Source organism: Thamnophis elegans, chromosome 7 (assembly GCF_009769535.1).
Source record: "Thamnophis elegans isolate rThaEle1 chromosome 7, rThaEle1.pri, whole genome shotgun sequence".
Lineage (NCBI taxonomy): Eukaryota > Metazoa > Chordata > Lepidosauria > Squamata > Colubridae > Thamnophis > Thamnophis elegans.
In genome coordinates, this window is record NC_045547.1 from 3,058,016 (window position 1) to 3,072,247 (window position 14,232).

Here is a 14,232-nt window from a genome sequence, read left to right on the forward strand (position 1 = left end):
ACAGTCATTAAGTGAATCGCCACAGTTCAGTTAGTCGCACAGTTGTTCAATGAATCTGGATTTGAGAGTGCTTGTCAGGTCGTATAAGGGGATCACGGACATTGCAACGTCATAAATATGAGTCAACTGTTGCCAAGCAGCTGAATTTTGATGACATGACCATGGGAATGTACTTAATGGTCCTAAGTGAAAATAGTTGTCACTTTTTCACTGTTGTTCTCACTTGGAATAGTCACTAAATGAACTGTTGTGCATTCTGCATTCATAACCCGACTGACGTAGAGTTCACATTCAGAGAAAGCAGATTTTACTCTGAAATAAAATTTTTTGTTGTCTTGAGGTTGCTCGATCTATTTCTGCATAAAATATGCGACGGATTGCAGCGGAGTTAGTTTTTTTAGACCAGGGTTCAGCAAACTGTGGCTCTGGAGCCGCATGTGGCTCTTTCCTCTCTCTGCTGCGGCTCTGTCACAGTTGGTGCAATTTTGAGAGGAGCTTCTGGGGGGGTGGTGGTGGAGAGAAGCACAGTGCGCCGGGGGAAGACTATGGCAAGGGGAGGGTTTTCCAGTTGTCTCCACAATTGATAGGGCTTCCGGTTATGACAGGTAGAGGAAAAGGACGCGCTCTAGGAGGAGACTCTATGGTGGGGGGACTGAACTTCCGGTCAGCTCCAGAATTGAACAGGGGCTTCCGGTTAGGACCTTTGTGGCTCCCGGTGTTCTTTTGTGGGAAACGGTCCCAATGGCTCTTCCGGTGTTTAAGGTTGCCGACCCCTGTGTTAGACATACACTCTGCTACAGGTGTGTGTACTTATGTATGCAGAAAATGTTGTGTTGGCAGAAAAGCAAGAAATTTGCCGGGAATGTTAGAAAGATTGCACAGGTAGTCCTCTGCTCCCAACAGTTCATTTAGCAACCATTCAAATTATAACTGCACTGAAAAAAGTGACTTAGGACCGTTTCCCACACTTACGACCTTTGCGGTGTTTCCCATGGTGATGGGATCAAAAATTCGGCACCTTGGCAACTGATTCATATTTATGACGGTTGCAGTGCCCCAGGGTTATGGGATCCCCTTTTGCGACCTGACAAAGCAAAGTCAATGAGGGAATCCAGATTTATTTAATAATCGTCCCACTAACTGAACAAGGGCAGTGATTCACTTAACAACCGTGGCAAGCAAAGTCGTAAAATGGGGCAAAATCCACGTAACCAATGTTTCACTTAGCAGCGGAGATTTTGGGGATCTATTGTGGTCGTACGTTTGAGGATTACCTGCATCTTGAAACTTTTTAACGCCGGTTCGCGGAAGGTGACAACGAAAAGCCGTAGTTGACTTAAGTCGGGAATCTCCAAGCGAACGTTATCGAAGGCCGAGATTCTCTGAAATTTAAAAAAAGGAGGAGCCCCAACATCTCACAGGAAAATAAAATCTTTATTTCAAAGGAGATAAATAGGCGAGGAATGTTGAAAATCGTACAGTAAGGCACTTTTCTCCTTTTATCTACACAGGTTCCTTACATTACGGCAGGGGAAGATAGAAATATTGTTCTAAATAACATTATAATTGGCTAAATCTCTCCTTTTTACCCAGAAAAATCTCTCGGGGGGTTCAAGCACTATTCATATCTGTGTGTGTGTGTTGATATATATACATTTTATATATATATATATATTAATATTATAATTATATATATATTATATATCTATATATATAATGAATTTTTGCTGATAAACACTATATATATATATATATATATATGTGTGTGTGTGTGTGTGTATTTAACACACACATATTTATTTACACACACACACATATGAATATGAACAGCTCTTGAACCACCTGATATATAAATATATTTGCAAAAAGCACCAGGAACCCACCAGAAATAACTGGGATCCATGTTGTGTCACCAAACAAGTGTTTTAAAAATAAATAAATGGGGAAACCGGATGTTTTCTGGGTCCAGGTGGAGCTGGTTCAAAGGGGGGTGATTCCCTTTGGGGGCCGGGAGGCAGAGTCGGGGCCCGGAAGTGCTACTCGGGAGCCAAAGGCGTGGGGGGGGGCATGGGGGGGACGACACATGACCGCTGTCTCAAGGCTAGGGCTTCAGCCAGACGGTCGAGGCGTAGGTTTCTGGGGTGGCCGCTTTGGGCTTCTTCCGGCCGGAGGGGATGGGCGGAAGGACCGGCTTGGTGTTGGATCCTGGACGGACGGTGACCGTTGGGGGGAGGTGGGGGGAGGGGGCTTTGTGCTTGGGCGTCTTCTTCTCCTTGGTGTCCGCAGGACGGTCAGTGGCCTCTGTCCAAGAGAAGAAGGGGATTGGGGGGTCTGCTTGGAGAAAGTGTCCTTGTGACTTTCCTTTTTCTATCTTTTTTCTTCCTTTCTTTTTCCTTTCCTTCCTCCACTCCCTTTTTCCTTTTCCTTCCTTCCTTCTATTCCTTTTTCCTTTTCCTTCCTTTCTTCCTTCTATTTCCTTTTCCTTCCTTCCTTTCCTTCTATTTCCTTTTCTTTCCTTCTATTTCCTTTTTCCTTCCTTCCTTTCCTTCCTTCTATTTCCTTTCCTTCCTTCCTTTCCTTCCATTTCCTTTTTCCTTTTCTTTCCTTCCTTTCCTTCCTTCTATTTCATTTTTCATTTTCTTTCTTTCCTTCCTTCCCCTTCCTTACCTCTCTCCTTCCTTCCCTTTTCTTTTTTCCTTTCTTTCCTTCCTTCCCTTTTTTCCTTTCTTCCCTTTTCTTTTCTTCTTCCCTTTCCTTTTTTCCCTCCCTTCCTTTTCCTTCCTTCCTTCCTTCTCTTTCCTCTTCTTTCCTTCCTTCCTTCCCCCCTTTCCTTTTTCTTTTCTTCCTTCCCTTCCTCTTTTTTCCCGCCCTCCCTGATGCGTATCCAAAGCACCCACCATGCCAGCTTTTCTCATCGGCGACTTCCGCCACCAGCGTGGGGATGGACCTGGAGGAGCGGCTGAGAGAGGCGCTGGGGGAAAGGGGCGCTCCTGCACCGCTGGGCTTTTTGGTTGGTTGACCCGATTCCCTGAGGGAAGGAAAGGAGGAGGAGGAGGAGGAGGAGGTCAAGGCCCAGGAACGCTAAGCTGCAACCCACCCAGAGAAGTCACGTTTAGGTGGGCTCCACCAGTTCTCTGCCCACTCAGAGGCCCTTCCTGGGCACCGTGTCTTCTTGATAGAGAGATGGGGGCATTCCTTGCATGGGGATGATGGGTCTGGTAGGGCTCCAGGTTCAGGAGGTCTAATCACAAGCCCTGACGTGTCAGTGGGCTGTGGAGGTCTTCTACTCTGCCATTTGGATGGCACCAAGAGTTCTAGATCCTGGAGTCGTCATGGGCACCCTTAATCAGTTGCGCAGTTGGGTGTCAGGGTGGGCTGGCCGTTTTCCCAATAAGAGCGATGGGGGCATTCCCTGACTGGGGATCATGGGCCTTGTAGTCTGAGGTATCTTTAGGGCTCCAGACCGGGGAGGTCTAATCAGAAGGCCTGGTGTTCTGGAGAAGGTCCCCGGAAGGAATCCGCGACTCTACTCACCTGTGGTCAGGGGTGGTGGGTATGATGGAGGCGCTGGTGCTCCCACTGTGCCTGAAGGAGGCAAACGACGGGGGCTCCAAAAAATGACCATGCATGGTGGTGGGGCCTGAAATTCGGAGGGCGTCCCTGGAATGAATCAGAAAGAGCCACCGCTGGTTCTGCAGAGTCGGTCCAATTTGTGCAGCTCTGAGATCCTTTTTGGTTTTCTGGTTATGCAAATTCTATTTCTTCAACTGTTTTTCCTTTGGGTGGAACCAGCCTATCCATCCATGCAACTCTATCATCTATCTACCATCCATCCATCCCTATCTGTCTGTCTGTCTGTCTGTCTGTCTGTCTGTCTGTCTATCTATCTATCTATCTATCTATCTATCTCTATCTATCTATCTATCTATCTATCTATCATCTATATATCTATCTATCTATCTATCTAATCTATCTATCTATCTATCTATCCATCCATACCTGTCAGTCAGTCAGTCTGTCTGTCCCTATCCATCCATCCACATCCATCCATCCATCCATCCATCCATCCATCCATATCTCTATCTATATCTATCTATCTATATCTATCTATCTATCTATCATCTATCATTATATCTATCTATCTATCTATCTATCTATCATCTATCTATCTATCTATCTATCTATCTATCTATCTATCTATATCATTTATATCTATCTATCATCTATCTATACTATCTATCTATCTATCTATCTATCTATCATCTATCTATCTATCTATCTATCTATCTATCTATCCTCTATCTATCTATATTTATATCTATCTATCTATCTACTATCATCTATCTATCATCTATCTATCTATCTATCATCTATCTATCTATTATCTATCTATCTATCTATCTATCTATCTATCTTCTATCTATCTATCTATCTATCTATCTATCTATCTATCCTGTGTTTCCCCAAAAATAAATCTATATCTATCTATCATATATCTATTATCTATCTATCTATCTATCTATCTATCTATCTATCATATCCATCCATCCATCCATCTCTATACTGTTTCCCCAAAAATAAATCTATATCTATCTATCTATCTATCTATCTATCTATCTATCTCTCTCTCTCTCTCTCTCTCTCTCTCTCCATCCATCCATCTCTATACTGTGTTTCCCCAAAAATACAACCTACCCTGTAAACAAGCCCTAGACTAAAATGAAAAGGTTAGGTTAGACTAGACTAGACTAGACTGAAGGAAGATGAATAGAATAGATAATTAATACTAGAATAGAACAGAATGTAGAGTAGAATAGAGAATAGAATACAAAATAGAGAAGGGAAAGTAATAGAATAGATTTTAAGAATACAGAATAGAATAGAAAAGAAAAGAGAGAACAGAATAGAATGAGAGAATGGATTCACTTAACTGCCTTGCTTAGCAACAGAAATACTTGGGCTCAAGTGTGGTCGTAAGTCGAGGACCACCCATGGCCCAGATTCTAATTCCCAGGAGAGCCTCCTCCACCCCAAAATATCCAATAGATCCCGCGCTCCGAGAACAAGTAACCATCTTCTAGGACATTGTGGGGGGATTTTTAAGAAACGCAGTGCTGCAGCAGGCTCAGACTCTAGTGGTGAGAGGCTTGTGCAAGCTGAGCACACCTGTGCTCACACCTGGGGAACCAGCGTGTCTGGAGGAAGTTTGCGGTTCCCAAAGACACCTGGCAGGTTTCTGCTATGGTTCAAATCCAGAGGATGGTGTTGTGGCCCGCCAGCAGCCAGCAGAGCAGAACTTGGAGAGTGAGGAAGTTGGGGAGGAACGTGGGGCAGTCCTGGAGTCTGGGGAAGTCTCGGTCGAGGGCTCTGTGTCGGAGGCAGGCAGTTTTTCCTCCCTAGGCTTCAGGAAGGGCAAAAAAACCCAGCCCCAATGAACTTCCAGTTGGCCCGTTGGGCCTGTTTTTTTGCTCTCCCAGCCTCCAGAGGCCTTCCTGAAGCCCGAGGAGGGGGAAAACGGCCTCCCCCGCTATCTGGAACGCCCAAAAATCAGCTGGCTGGTGCACGCATGCGCACCGGAGCCGATGACTGGTGTGCCAGCAATATGGCTCCGCATGCCACCTGTGGCACAGGTGCCGTAGGTTCACCATTGCAGGCTTATTAGGCTTTGTGAATGGATACTTTGTAAAGCCAGGCGACTCTATTCATAAACAGGGGGAAGCCAGAGACTCAGAATAAGTAGCACAATAGGCAAGCAGCAGAAACTGACAAGATTAGCCCAGACAAACAAAACACCCAGGATTTGCATTTCCCCTGTTTTTTTGCCTGTAGAGCCAGCCATGACCCCGACACGACCCCATAGGAATCTGGCAACAGCCATGAAAATATGAAAGGACATTTCCCCCCCAGAGGAACAAGCATCTCAATGACAAAGCCCCAGAGATGTATGAAAGCCCACGGACTCTCAGCCCCATTTTGTCAGCTACCCCCGGAAACATGCTGCTGTTGCTGTACTTTCTGGCTACCAAATAAACATTTTGGAGACCTCCTTTCCAAAATGCAGCTTGCCGTCATTTTATTTCAGCGTCTTTCTGCCAGTTTGGAACTGGACCTGATGTTACTTCCAGCAAGTCCAACCCCCCACGCTCAAACAGGAGACCCTATACCCATTTCAGACAAATGTGATGGAACGCTTATGGTTTCTGGTGGAAAAGCTGTTCCATCTATCCATGTATCTGTCTGTCTGTGTATCTTATCCCTTTTTCTCCTCTCATCCATCTATACATCCATCATATAAATCCATCATATGTATCTTATTGGTCTCATAGAATCATAGAGACCTAGGGCTGGAAGGGACCTTGGAGGTCTTCTAGTCCAACCCCCTGCTCAAGCAAGACCCTAGACCCATTTCAGACAAATGGCAATCTAGTCTCTTCTTAAAAACCTCCAGAGATGGAGCACCCATAATTTCTGGTGGCAAGCTGTTCCACTGGTTGATTACCTTCACAGGAAAGTTCTTCTAATGGTGATAATTAAAATTAACAGTAATAAACCCATGTGTTTTGTTAGGGGAGACATGATAGCAGTCTTCTAATATCTCAGGGGTTGCCCCAAAGGAGTCAAGCTATTCTCCAAGGCACCTGAGGGCAGAACAAGAAACAATGGGTGGAAACTAATCAAGGAGAGAAGCAACTTAGAACTGAGGAAGAATTTCCTGACAGTCAGAACAAATAATTAGTGGAACAGAAATTGCCTCCAGAAGTTGTGAATGCCCCAACACTGGAAGTCTTTAAGAAGATGTTGGATAGCCATTTGTATAAGGTTTCCTGCCTATGCAGGGGGTTGGACTAGAAGACCTCCAAGGTCCCTTCCAGCTCTGCTATTGTATTGTATTGTATTGTTTCCTGATTTCTCCCCCTCCCTCTTTGGAGCAAAACATTCTCAATCTTTTTTTGGGGGGGGAGATGTCATCCATTTTTACCTCTCAAACAGCCGGGAGTAGGAGGAGATGGTTTTGCCCGTCAGCCCCTGCTTGGCCAGACGCTGCCTTCGATGGAGGGACGCCTCTTCCTGGAGATGGAACACAATCAGCCCTCTTAGTGTGGGGTTCAGCACAAGGTTTGGCCACAGGTCATTATCCGGGGGACATACAGCAAGTTCTTCAACCAGTTAACCTTGTCAAAATTAGGGTATCCATGAGGTCACTTCTCCCCCTGGGGGGTGGTGGGAGTGGCAGGCACTGGTGGTCTGATAGACACACCAATGGCAGGTGAAGGTTGGGAAGAAGGAACCCATGGAAGAAAAGGTCTTGGTGGAAAGTTCATGGCTTCTTCTTCAAAGCCCCTGCGTGAAGGCATCTCCCTGCCTTCATTGGTTGGAGGTGAACTTGGGAAATGGAGCGTGACCCAATTTCTGTGACCAGTAAGGGGAGCGTTTCCCAATCTTGAAAACTTAAGATGGGTGGACTTCCAGGATTCTGAGCGTGGAGATTCTCCCCACCTTAAAGATCGATAGCTAGGGAATTCGGGAGTTGGAAGTCCACCCATCTCAAACCTTGCTGGTGTCAACTCCTAAAGTTGCCATATCGAGAGAAGGGGGGGGGGACGCATTCCACACATACTTTCGGCTGAAGTTGGATCTCAGATTACTGCAGGCGGCTTGGGAGGGGTGCACCTCATTGGGAAATGTGATTTATGACACAGACTGAGGGGAGGGAAGGAACAGGGGTAAAGTTCAGCTATAACCCAAGCAAAGCTCAGTTCTGACTGCGGAAAGGCCTTGCCTAATGGTGCTCCTAATAAATGACTAGTTTTGTATTGAAACTTGGCTTGATACTCATGAATCAATTAGGGCGTTTCTAGGAAACCTGACAACTGGCTGGAGAATTCTGGGAGTTGTAGTCCACCCATCTTAAACCATACTGGCTGGGGAATTCTGGGAATCAAAGTCCACCCCTCTCAAAGCATGCTGGATGGGGAATTTTGGGAGTTGACATTCACCCATTTTAAAGTTGCCAAGGTTTAGAAACCTGGCAATACGCCATGCTGTCGTCCCCATCAACAACGTATATGTGAACCTGTTGAGAAAACCAGGACCTGAAGAATCCCAGATGGTGAACAATTATCCAGGATAAAAGGAAGGAAGGAAGGAACTGTGGGCAACATACATTTCCATATCCCTCACCCCTAAATTTCACTCAGACAATAACTCAATAAGTATACGAGGCAAATTATAAAAATAGTTGACCAGTTTTAGCTAGTACTGTCTACTCTACCTTAGCAGAATTTAATGCATCTTAGGTGCAATGGTTAACTGCATTTCCTTCTTGGAAACAGAATAACAGAGTTGGAAGGGACCTTGGAGGTCTTCTAGACCAACCCCCTGCTCAGGCAGGAAGACCTATACTGTTTCAGACAAATGATTGTCCAGTCTCTTTTAAAAACCTCCAGTGTTGAAGCACCCATAACCTCTGGTTGGCAAGCTGTTAATTAATTAATTTTAATTAATTCTTCTATCAGGAAATTTCTTAATTTCTAGGTTGCTTCTCTTCTTGATTAGTTTCCATCCGTTCTTCTTGTTCGTGACCTTCAGGTGCTTTGGAGAACAGATTGACCCCATCTTCTTGTGGGGGCCCCACAAATATTGGGAAGACTTCTATTATAGCACCCTTCTGTTCACTAGATTAGACCTACCCAGTTCCTGCAAACCGTTCTTCGTATGTTGAGCCTCCGGTCCCCTAATCCTCTTTGTTGCTCTTCTCTGCACTCTTTCTAGAGTCTCCACATCTTTTTGTATTGAGGTGACCAAAGCTAGATGCAGGATTCCAAGTGTGGCCTTACCAAGGCCTTGTAAATTGGTATTACCGGGTGCTGACTGTTTGGTTCTCTTGTTTTTCGCAAACCTGTCCATCCAACCTAGCCTCTAAACCAGTGTTTCTCAACCCTTGGCCACTTGAAGATGTCTGGACTTCAACTCCCAGAATTCCCCAGCCAGCATTCGCTGGCTGGGGAATACTGGGAGTTGAAGTCCAGACATCTTCAAGTGGCCAAGGTTGAGAAACACAGCTCTAAACTTCCCCCTGGGCATGGTGGTCTAAGAGTGGTCTGCTGCCTCCTTCTTGAAGGCTTGAAGGATCCAATGGGAGAAACTGAGGCAGGATGCTTCCCATTGGGGCCACCTACCTCTCTCCAGAAAGAAAGCCTTTTGCTGATTGGTTGATAGCGGATTAGTTTGCGACTCCTCTTCTCCATCTGGGGGGAGGGGGGGGGCAGCGCCAGATATGGGAGGATGGACCCTGGCTGTCCTTAGCAAGGAAAAGAACCTCCAGGGATGAAATTCCCCATTGTGACACCATCACTCTAGAACATTCTCCCACCTTCTCCCTCTGGCCTTTGTGGGATGTCTCCTCTTGCTTCTCGATCAGAATAGAGCTGGAAGGGACCGTGGGGGTCTTCTAGTCCAACCCCCTGCTCAAGCAGGAGACCCTCTACCATTTCAGACAGTGGCTGTCCAGTCTCTTCTTTAAAAACCTCCAGGGATGGAGCGCCAACACCTTCTTTAGGCAAGCTCTTCCACTGGTTGATTTCCTCACTGTTAGGAAGCTTATTTCCAAGTTGCTTCTTTCCATCCATTGCTTCTTGTCCTGCCCTCAGGTGCCTTGGAGAATATGTTGAGCCCTTCTTCTTTGGGGCAGCCCCTCAAATAAAATAGAATAGCAGAGTTGGAAGGGACCTTGGAGGTCTTCTAGTCCAACCCCCCTGCTTAGGCAGGAAACCCTACACCACTTCAGACAAATGGTTATCCAACAGCTTCTTAACAACCTCCAGTGTTGGAACATTTACAACTTCTGGAGGCAATTCTGTTCCACTGATTAATTAGTCTCACTGTCAGGAAATTCCTCCTCAGTTCTAAGTTGCTTCTCTCCTTGATTAGTTTCCACCCATTGCTTCTTGTTCTAACCCTCAGGTGCCTTGGAGAATAGTTTGACTGCCTTTTCTTTGTGGCAACTCCTGAGATATTGGAAGACTGCTATCATGGCTCCCCTGGTCCTTTTTCATTAAACTGGACCTACCCAATTCCATCCTTTCCTGTGACTTGGTATCCTTGAACGGGAGACCTTGAGGATCTAGTCATGTTGACACTTTCCTCCAGTAGTAGCCTGGGATCAAAGGGCCTCCTCACAATGGGCAAGAGAAGACAATCAACCTTCTGAATGGAACTGAAGACGTGGCCAAGCGCCGGGGAAATCAGGAGATCCACGCAGTTCAAACAATCTGAAGATTTACTGCAAGCTTAAGCACTCTACAAGAATCTGAGCTACTAACAGTCAAGGGAAATGAGCGGGAGATAAGAAAGGCATTCAAGGTGGGCTGGGCCTAGATCTCTTGTGGGTGGGAAGGGTTAGGGTTACGATGCGTTGGATTCCTCCCTCGGGCTCAGCCTGGTCATCTCCTACAGATGTTTCTTGGATGAGAAGCTAAATGTGTCAGACCTGCCACAACTTGGTCCTTTAGGGAAGGGAGACCCTCAACTCCCATTTTTAGTGAAGGTATACTTTACTAGATGGGATACGGTGGCTCAGTGGCTAAGATGCTGAGCTTGTCGATCAGAAAGGTTGGCAGTTTGGCGGTTTGAATCCCTAGTGCCGCGTAACAAAGGGAGCTCCCATTACTTGTCCAGCTTCTGGCAACCTAGCAGTTCGAAAGCAGGTAAAAATGCAAGTAGATAAATAGGAACCACCTTTGGTGGAAGGGAACAGTGTTCCGTGCGTCTTCAGCGTTTAGTCATGCCAGCCACATGATCACAGAGACGTCTTCGGACAGCGCTGACTCTTTGGGTTTGAAACGGAGATGAGCAGCGCCCCCTAGAGTCGGGAATGACTAGCACATATGTGCGAGGAGAACCTTTACCTTATACTTTACTAAAAGTCAAGAGGTATACAATATAGCAAAGCCAGAACTGAAATTCACACACCAAACTCTGCCAGTTAACTTTCCCCATCCGTTCCCTCCCCAGTATCTCCCCCTTGCTGGTCTCTTATTGTCCAATCGTACTTGAATAAATCGTTTTGGGAAATGTCTCTTCCAGGGCAGACTGGGTGGCCTGCCATTCCCAGCGCTTTGACCTTGGGATAGTGTCTCCAAAAGGTATGATGAATAATCAGCCTTCCTTCTCCCAACTGGCTCCCTCCACCCATGCTGCATGGCAGACTGGGCAGTTAGCAATTGCGAAGCTCAAGCCTATGAGGGCAATTCTAAAAAAGAACTTCTTTTTTCGAAGGAAAAAAACCCAAGAATGTCCAGTTGCCTTTGGGAAAAGCACCTTTGTTGTGGCCTGTTGGCTACCAGCCCTTCCAGCAGCCAATCGGAGGAGGAGGAGGAGGCGTGGGAGAGGGTCAGGATCAAGCAACCTGAGAGCTCCGAGGGGGAAGAAGGAGTGGAGCTGGCAGAGAGAGAGAAAGAGACAGAGGCGGAGCCTGGGCTGTCCATCAGCCCTTAGATGGAGAGTCAACAGCCCCCAGGTCTGCAGGTGGCTGATGAGGAAGAGGAGGAACAGCTGGGTCCAGTGCCTGATGCACGGATGCACAGAAGGCAGAGGAGAGCAGTGGAAATCTATGGGCCGGTCCTTGGGACGGAAGATCCCTGAGTGTCTGACGTGCGGATGTGCAGAAGGCAGAGGAGAGGAGAGCAGTGGAAATCTATGGGCTGGTCCTTGGGACGAAAGAGCCACCACTGCTAGCGAAGCTCCACCTGAACTCTGGGGATCGAAGTCAGGGGGCGGAGATGAATAAATGTGGCAGACAACTATTCCTCTCCCTGCCGGATGGACTTGTTAGCCTGTAGTGAGAGAAAAACTTTTTGCCGGGGCTGCCGGCGCTCCTAATAAACGAATCACTTCAGAGGGTTTGTCGTGTTTGGGCCAGAACAATCTTTGGGACATTTCTGGAAATCCATCTGGACTTCAAGCGTAGGTGCTTGCAAGTGTCCAGTTCAGATTAACATAACTTTGTGCTTCATTAATAGCTCAAAACGTGTTCCTGGTCTTTTACTTACCACCCGAGTCTTCTGCGATGAAAGCTGGGCTGATATTTTGGCGGAGTAATTTTTGGCGGAAGAATCCATAATTCGTTGGGAGTGGGCGAGGGGGCAACGCCATCGTCCCCAGGACGTTTACTTTCAGAACTGCAGGTGACTCCTTGCTGGGGGCTAAAAACAAACAGCAGATAATCGGTGGAACGGCTCTGCCGTCAGAAATCGTGGGTGCTTCATCCCCAGAGGTTTTCAAGAGATTGGACAGCTATTTTCTGGCATGGTAGAGGGCGAACCTACTGCATGAATGCCAGAGATGGCACGGAGGGCCCTCTATGTGGCCACACACGTCGTTACCAGCTGCTCTTCTGGTTTCTGGCATGTTGGTCTTTGAGAGCGCCAGAGGGCTGAAAATGGCCTTAAAATGGCCATTTTGGGGGCATTTTTGGCTTGTTGTTTGGCCATTTTCTGGCTGTTTTCCAGGCTGTTTTCAGTCATTTTTCATGCTAAAAATGGCTGGAAAACAGCCCGGAAAAATGGGCCTGGAAAATGGCCACAAAACCAGCCAAAAATGATAAAAAAATCACGTCATTTTTCCGGCCATTTTCAGGTCATTTTTGGGACAAAAATGGCCTGAAAACGGCCCATAAAACATCAAAAAAACAGGCCTCCGTGTGCCGGCTAGCTGGTCTACGGGGCTTTCTAATTCCACCCCTTTCTAATGTCTGTCCCAGAACACAAATTCTCGTATTTTCATCATATTTTTCCATTATATCCAGCCGTTCATATCCCTTTCCCAATTCAACATCTTAATGCAAAGGTTCATATTAAAGAGCCAACCCTCCAAGGTTTAATAAATAAATTGTTACGGTAATGATGATTTAATAGCTGACCAGCTGCTGTAAGGATGCAAACGGAGATGATGAAATGAGAATGAGTCAGCAGGGTTACTGTCACTTTAAGAAGCTGTATATATAAGGGAGGCTCCAGGCACCAAGTTTCCTTTCCCAATGAGACTTTCTCCTTCCAAGGAATTGTGGGAGTTGTAGGATTCAGCCGTGTTTAATACCTGAAACGTGTTTGCCGTCGGCTGCAGGAACCGAGGCTGTGGATTCAGAAGGCTGCCCCAGCCCCAGGAACTCTTCCAGAAGGCTGCTAAGTTTGGAGAAGGCTTCGTCGTAATCATCTAGAGGGTTTTTGGGAGAAGAAGAGAAGAGCTTTGGTCAAGATTGGGAGAAGATGCAGCTGCTGGCAGCCCAGATCATTCTCATAATCTGGCATCTAAGTACTGTGTTTTCCCCCAAAATAAGACTGGGTCTTATATTCATTTTTGTTATTTTGGGGAAATACAGTACTAAATGCCTCTGTCTGCTGACGATCTTAACTGGGTCTTATTTTTGGGGGGGGAGAGGTCTTATATTACGAGCATCCTGAAAAATCATTCTAGGGCTTATTTTCCAGTTGGGTCTTATTTTGGGGGGAAACAAGGTAGGCTTTAACTTACAACCACTTGTTTAGTGACTGTTCAGTTATAACGGCGCTGAAAAAAAAGTAACTTACGGCCAGTTTTTGTGGTCCCTGGCAAATGGCATGGGAGGACTTCAACTCCCAGAATGCTGGCTGGGAATTCTGGTAGTTGAAGTCCACCCATCTTAAAACATGCTGTCCAGGGAGTTCTGGGAGTTGAATTCCCACCCATCACAAATCATGCTAGCAGGGAAATTCTGGGAATTGAAGTCCACCTATCATAATCATGCTGGCTGGGGAATTCTGGGAGTTGGCCCCTGCCTCTTCAAGTTATCAAAGTTGAGAAAGAGCCACAGTGGAGTTGTGGGTTAAGGGCCTGTTAACTGTGCAACCCGAGGTCCACTTCCATTTGCTTCCAATGGATATTTCATTGTGATCCTTCTGGTTAGGGTTAGCTTTAAACCTAGTTTATAAAGTAACAGACTGACCTACATTGATGACAGCATCGAAGAAGCCTGGGCAATCTTGATTCACTCTGGTGTACATGTCCACCGTACGGAGAGCTTCCTCGATCTCCGGTCTGCCGAACAAGCCCATCCTTCGGAGGTGACCCCCATATTTCTCTTTGTTCACTGGAATCAGTAGGATGTATCGTGGCTTGAAGTAGGAATTCTTCAAACTTCTGACACCCTTTGAGAGAGAGAGTTGCCTCTTGAAAAAGCACTTTTGGTACAACTAT

At 46.4% G+C, this 14,232-nt stretch overlaps 1 protein-coding gene across 1 annotated transcript in view; it reads right to left on the reverse strand.

The window, feature by feature from the left end:
- Positions 1–1,777: 1,777 nt before the first annotated feature.
- Positions 1,778–14,232, reverse strand: part of LRGUK (leucine rich repeats and guanylate kinase domain containing) — a 32,739-nt gene continuing 20,284 nt past the window's right edge. Inside the window, 6 exon segments of the mRNA XM_032221082.1 lie at positions 1,778–2,419; positions 5,179–5,296; positions 6,980–7,068; positions 12,051–12,196; positions 13,084–13,212; positions 13,982–14,183. Of these exon segments, the coding sequence (XP_032076973.1) occupies positions 2,102–2,419; positions 5,179–5,296; positions 6,980–7,068; positions 12,051–12,196; positions 13,084–13,212; positions 13,982–14,183 (1,002 nt within the window). The 3' untranslated portion in view covers positions 1,778–2,101.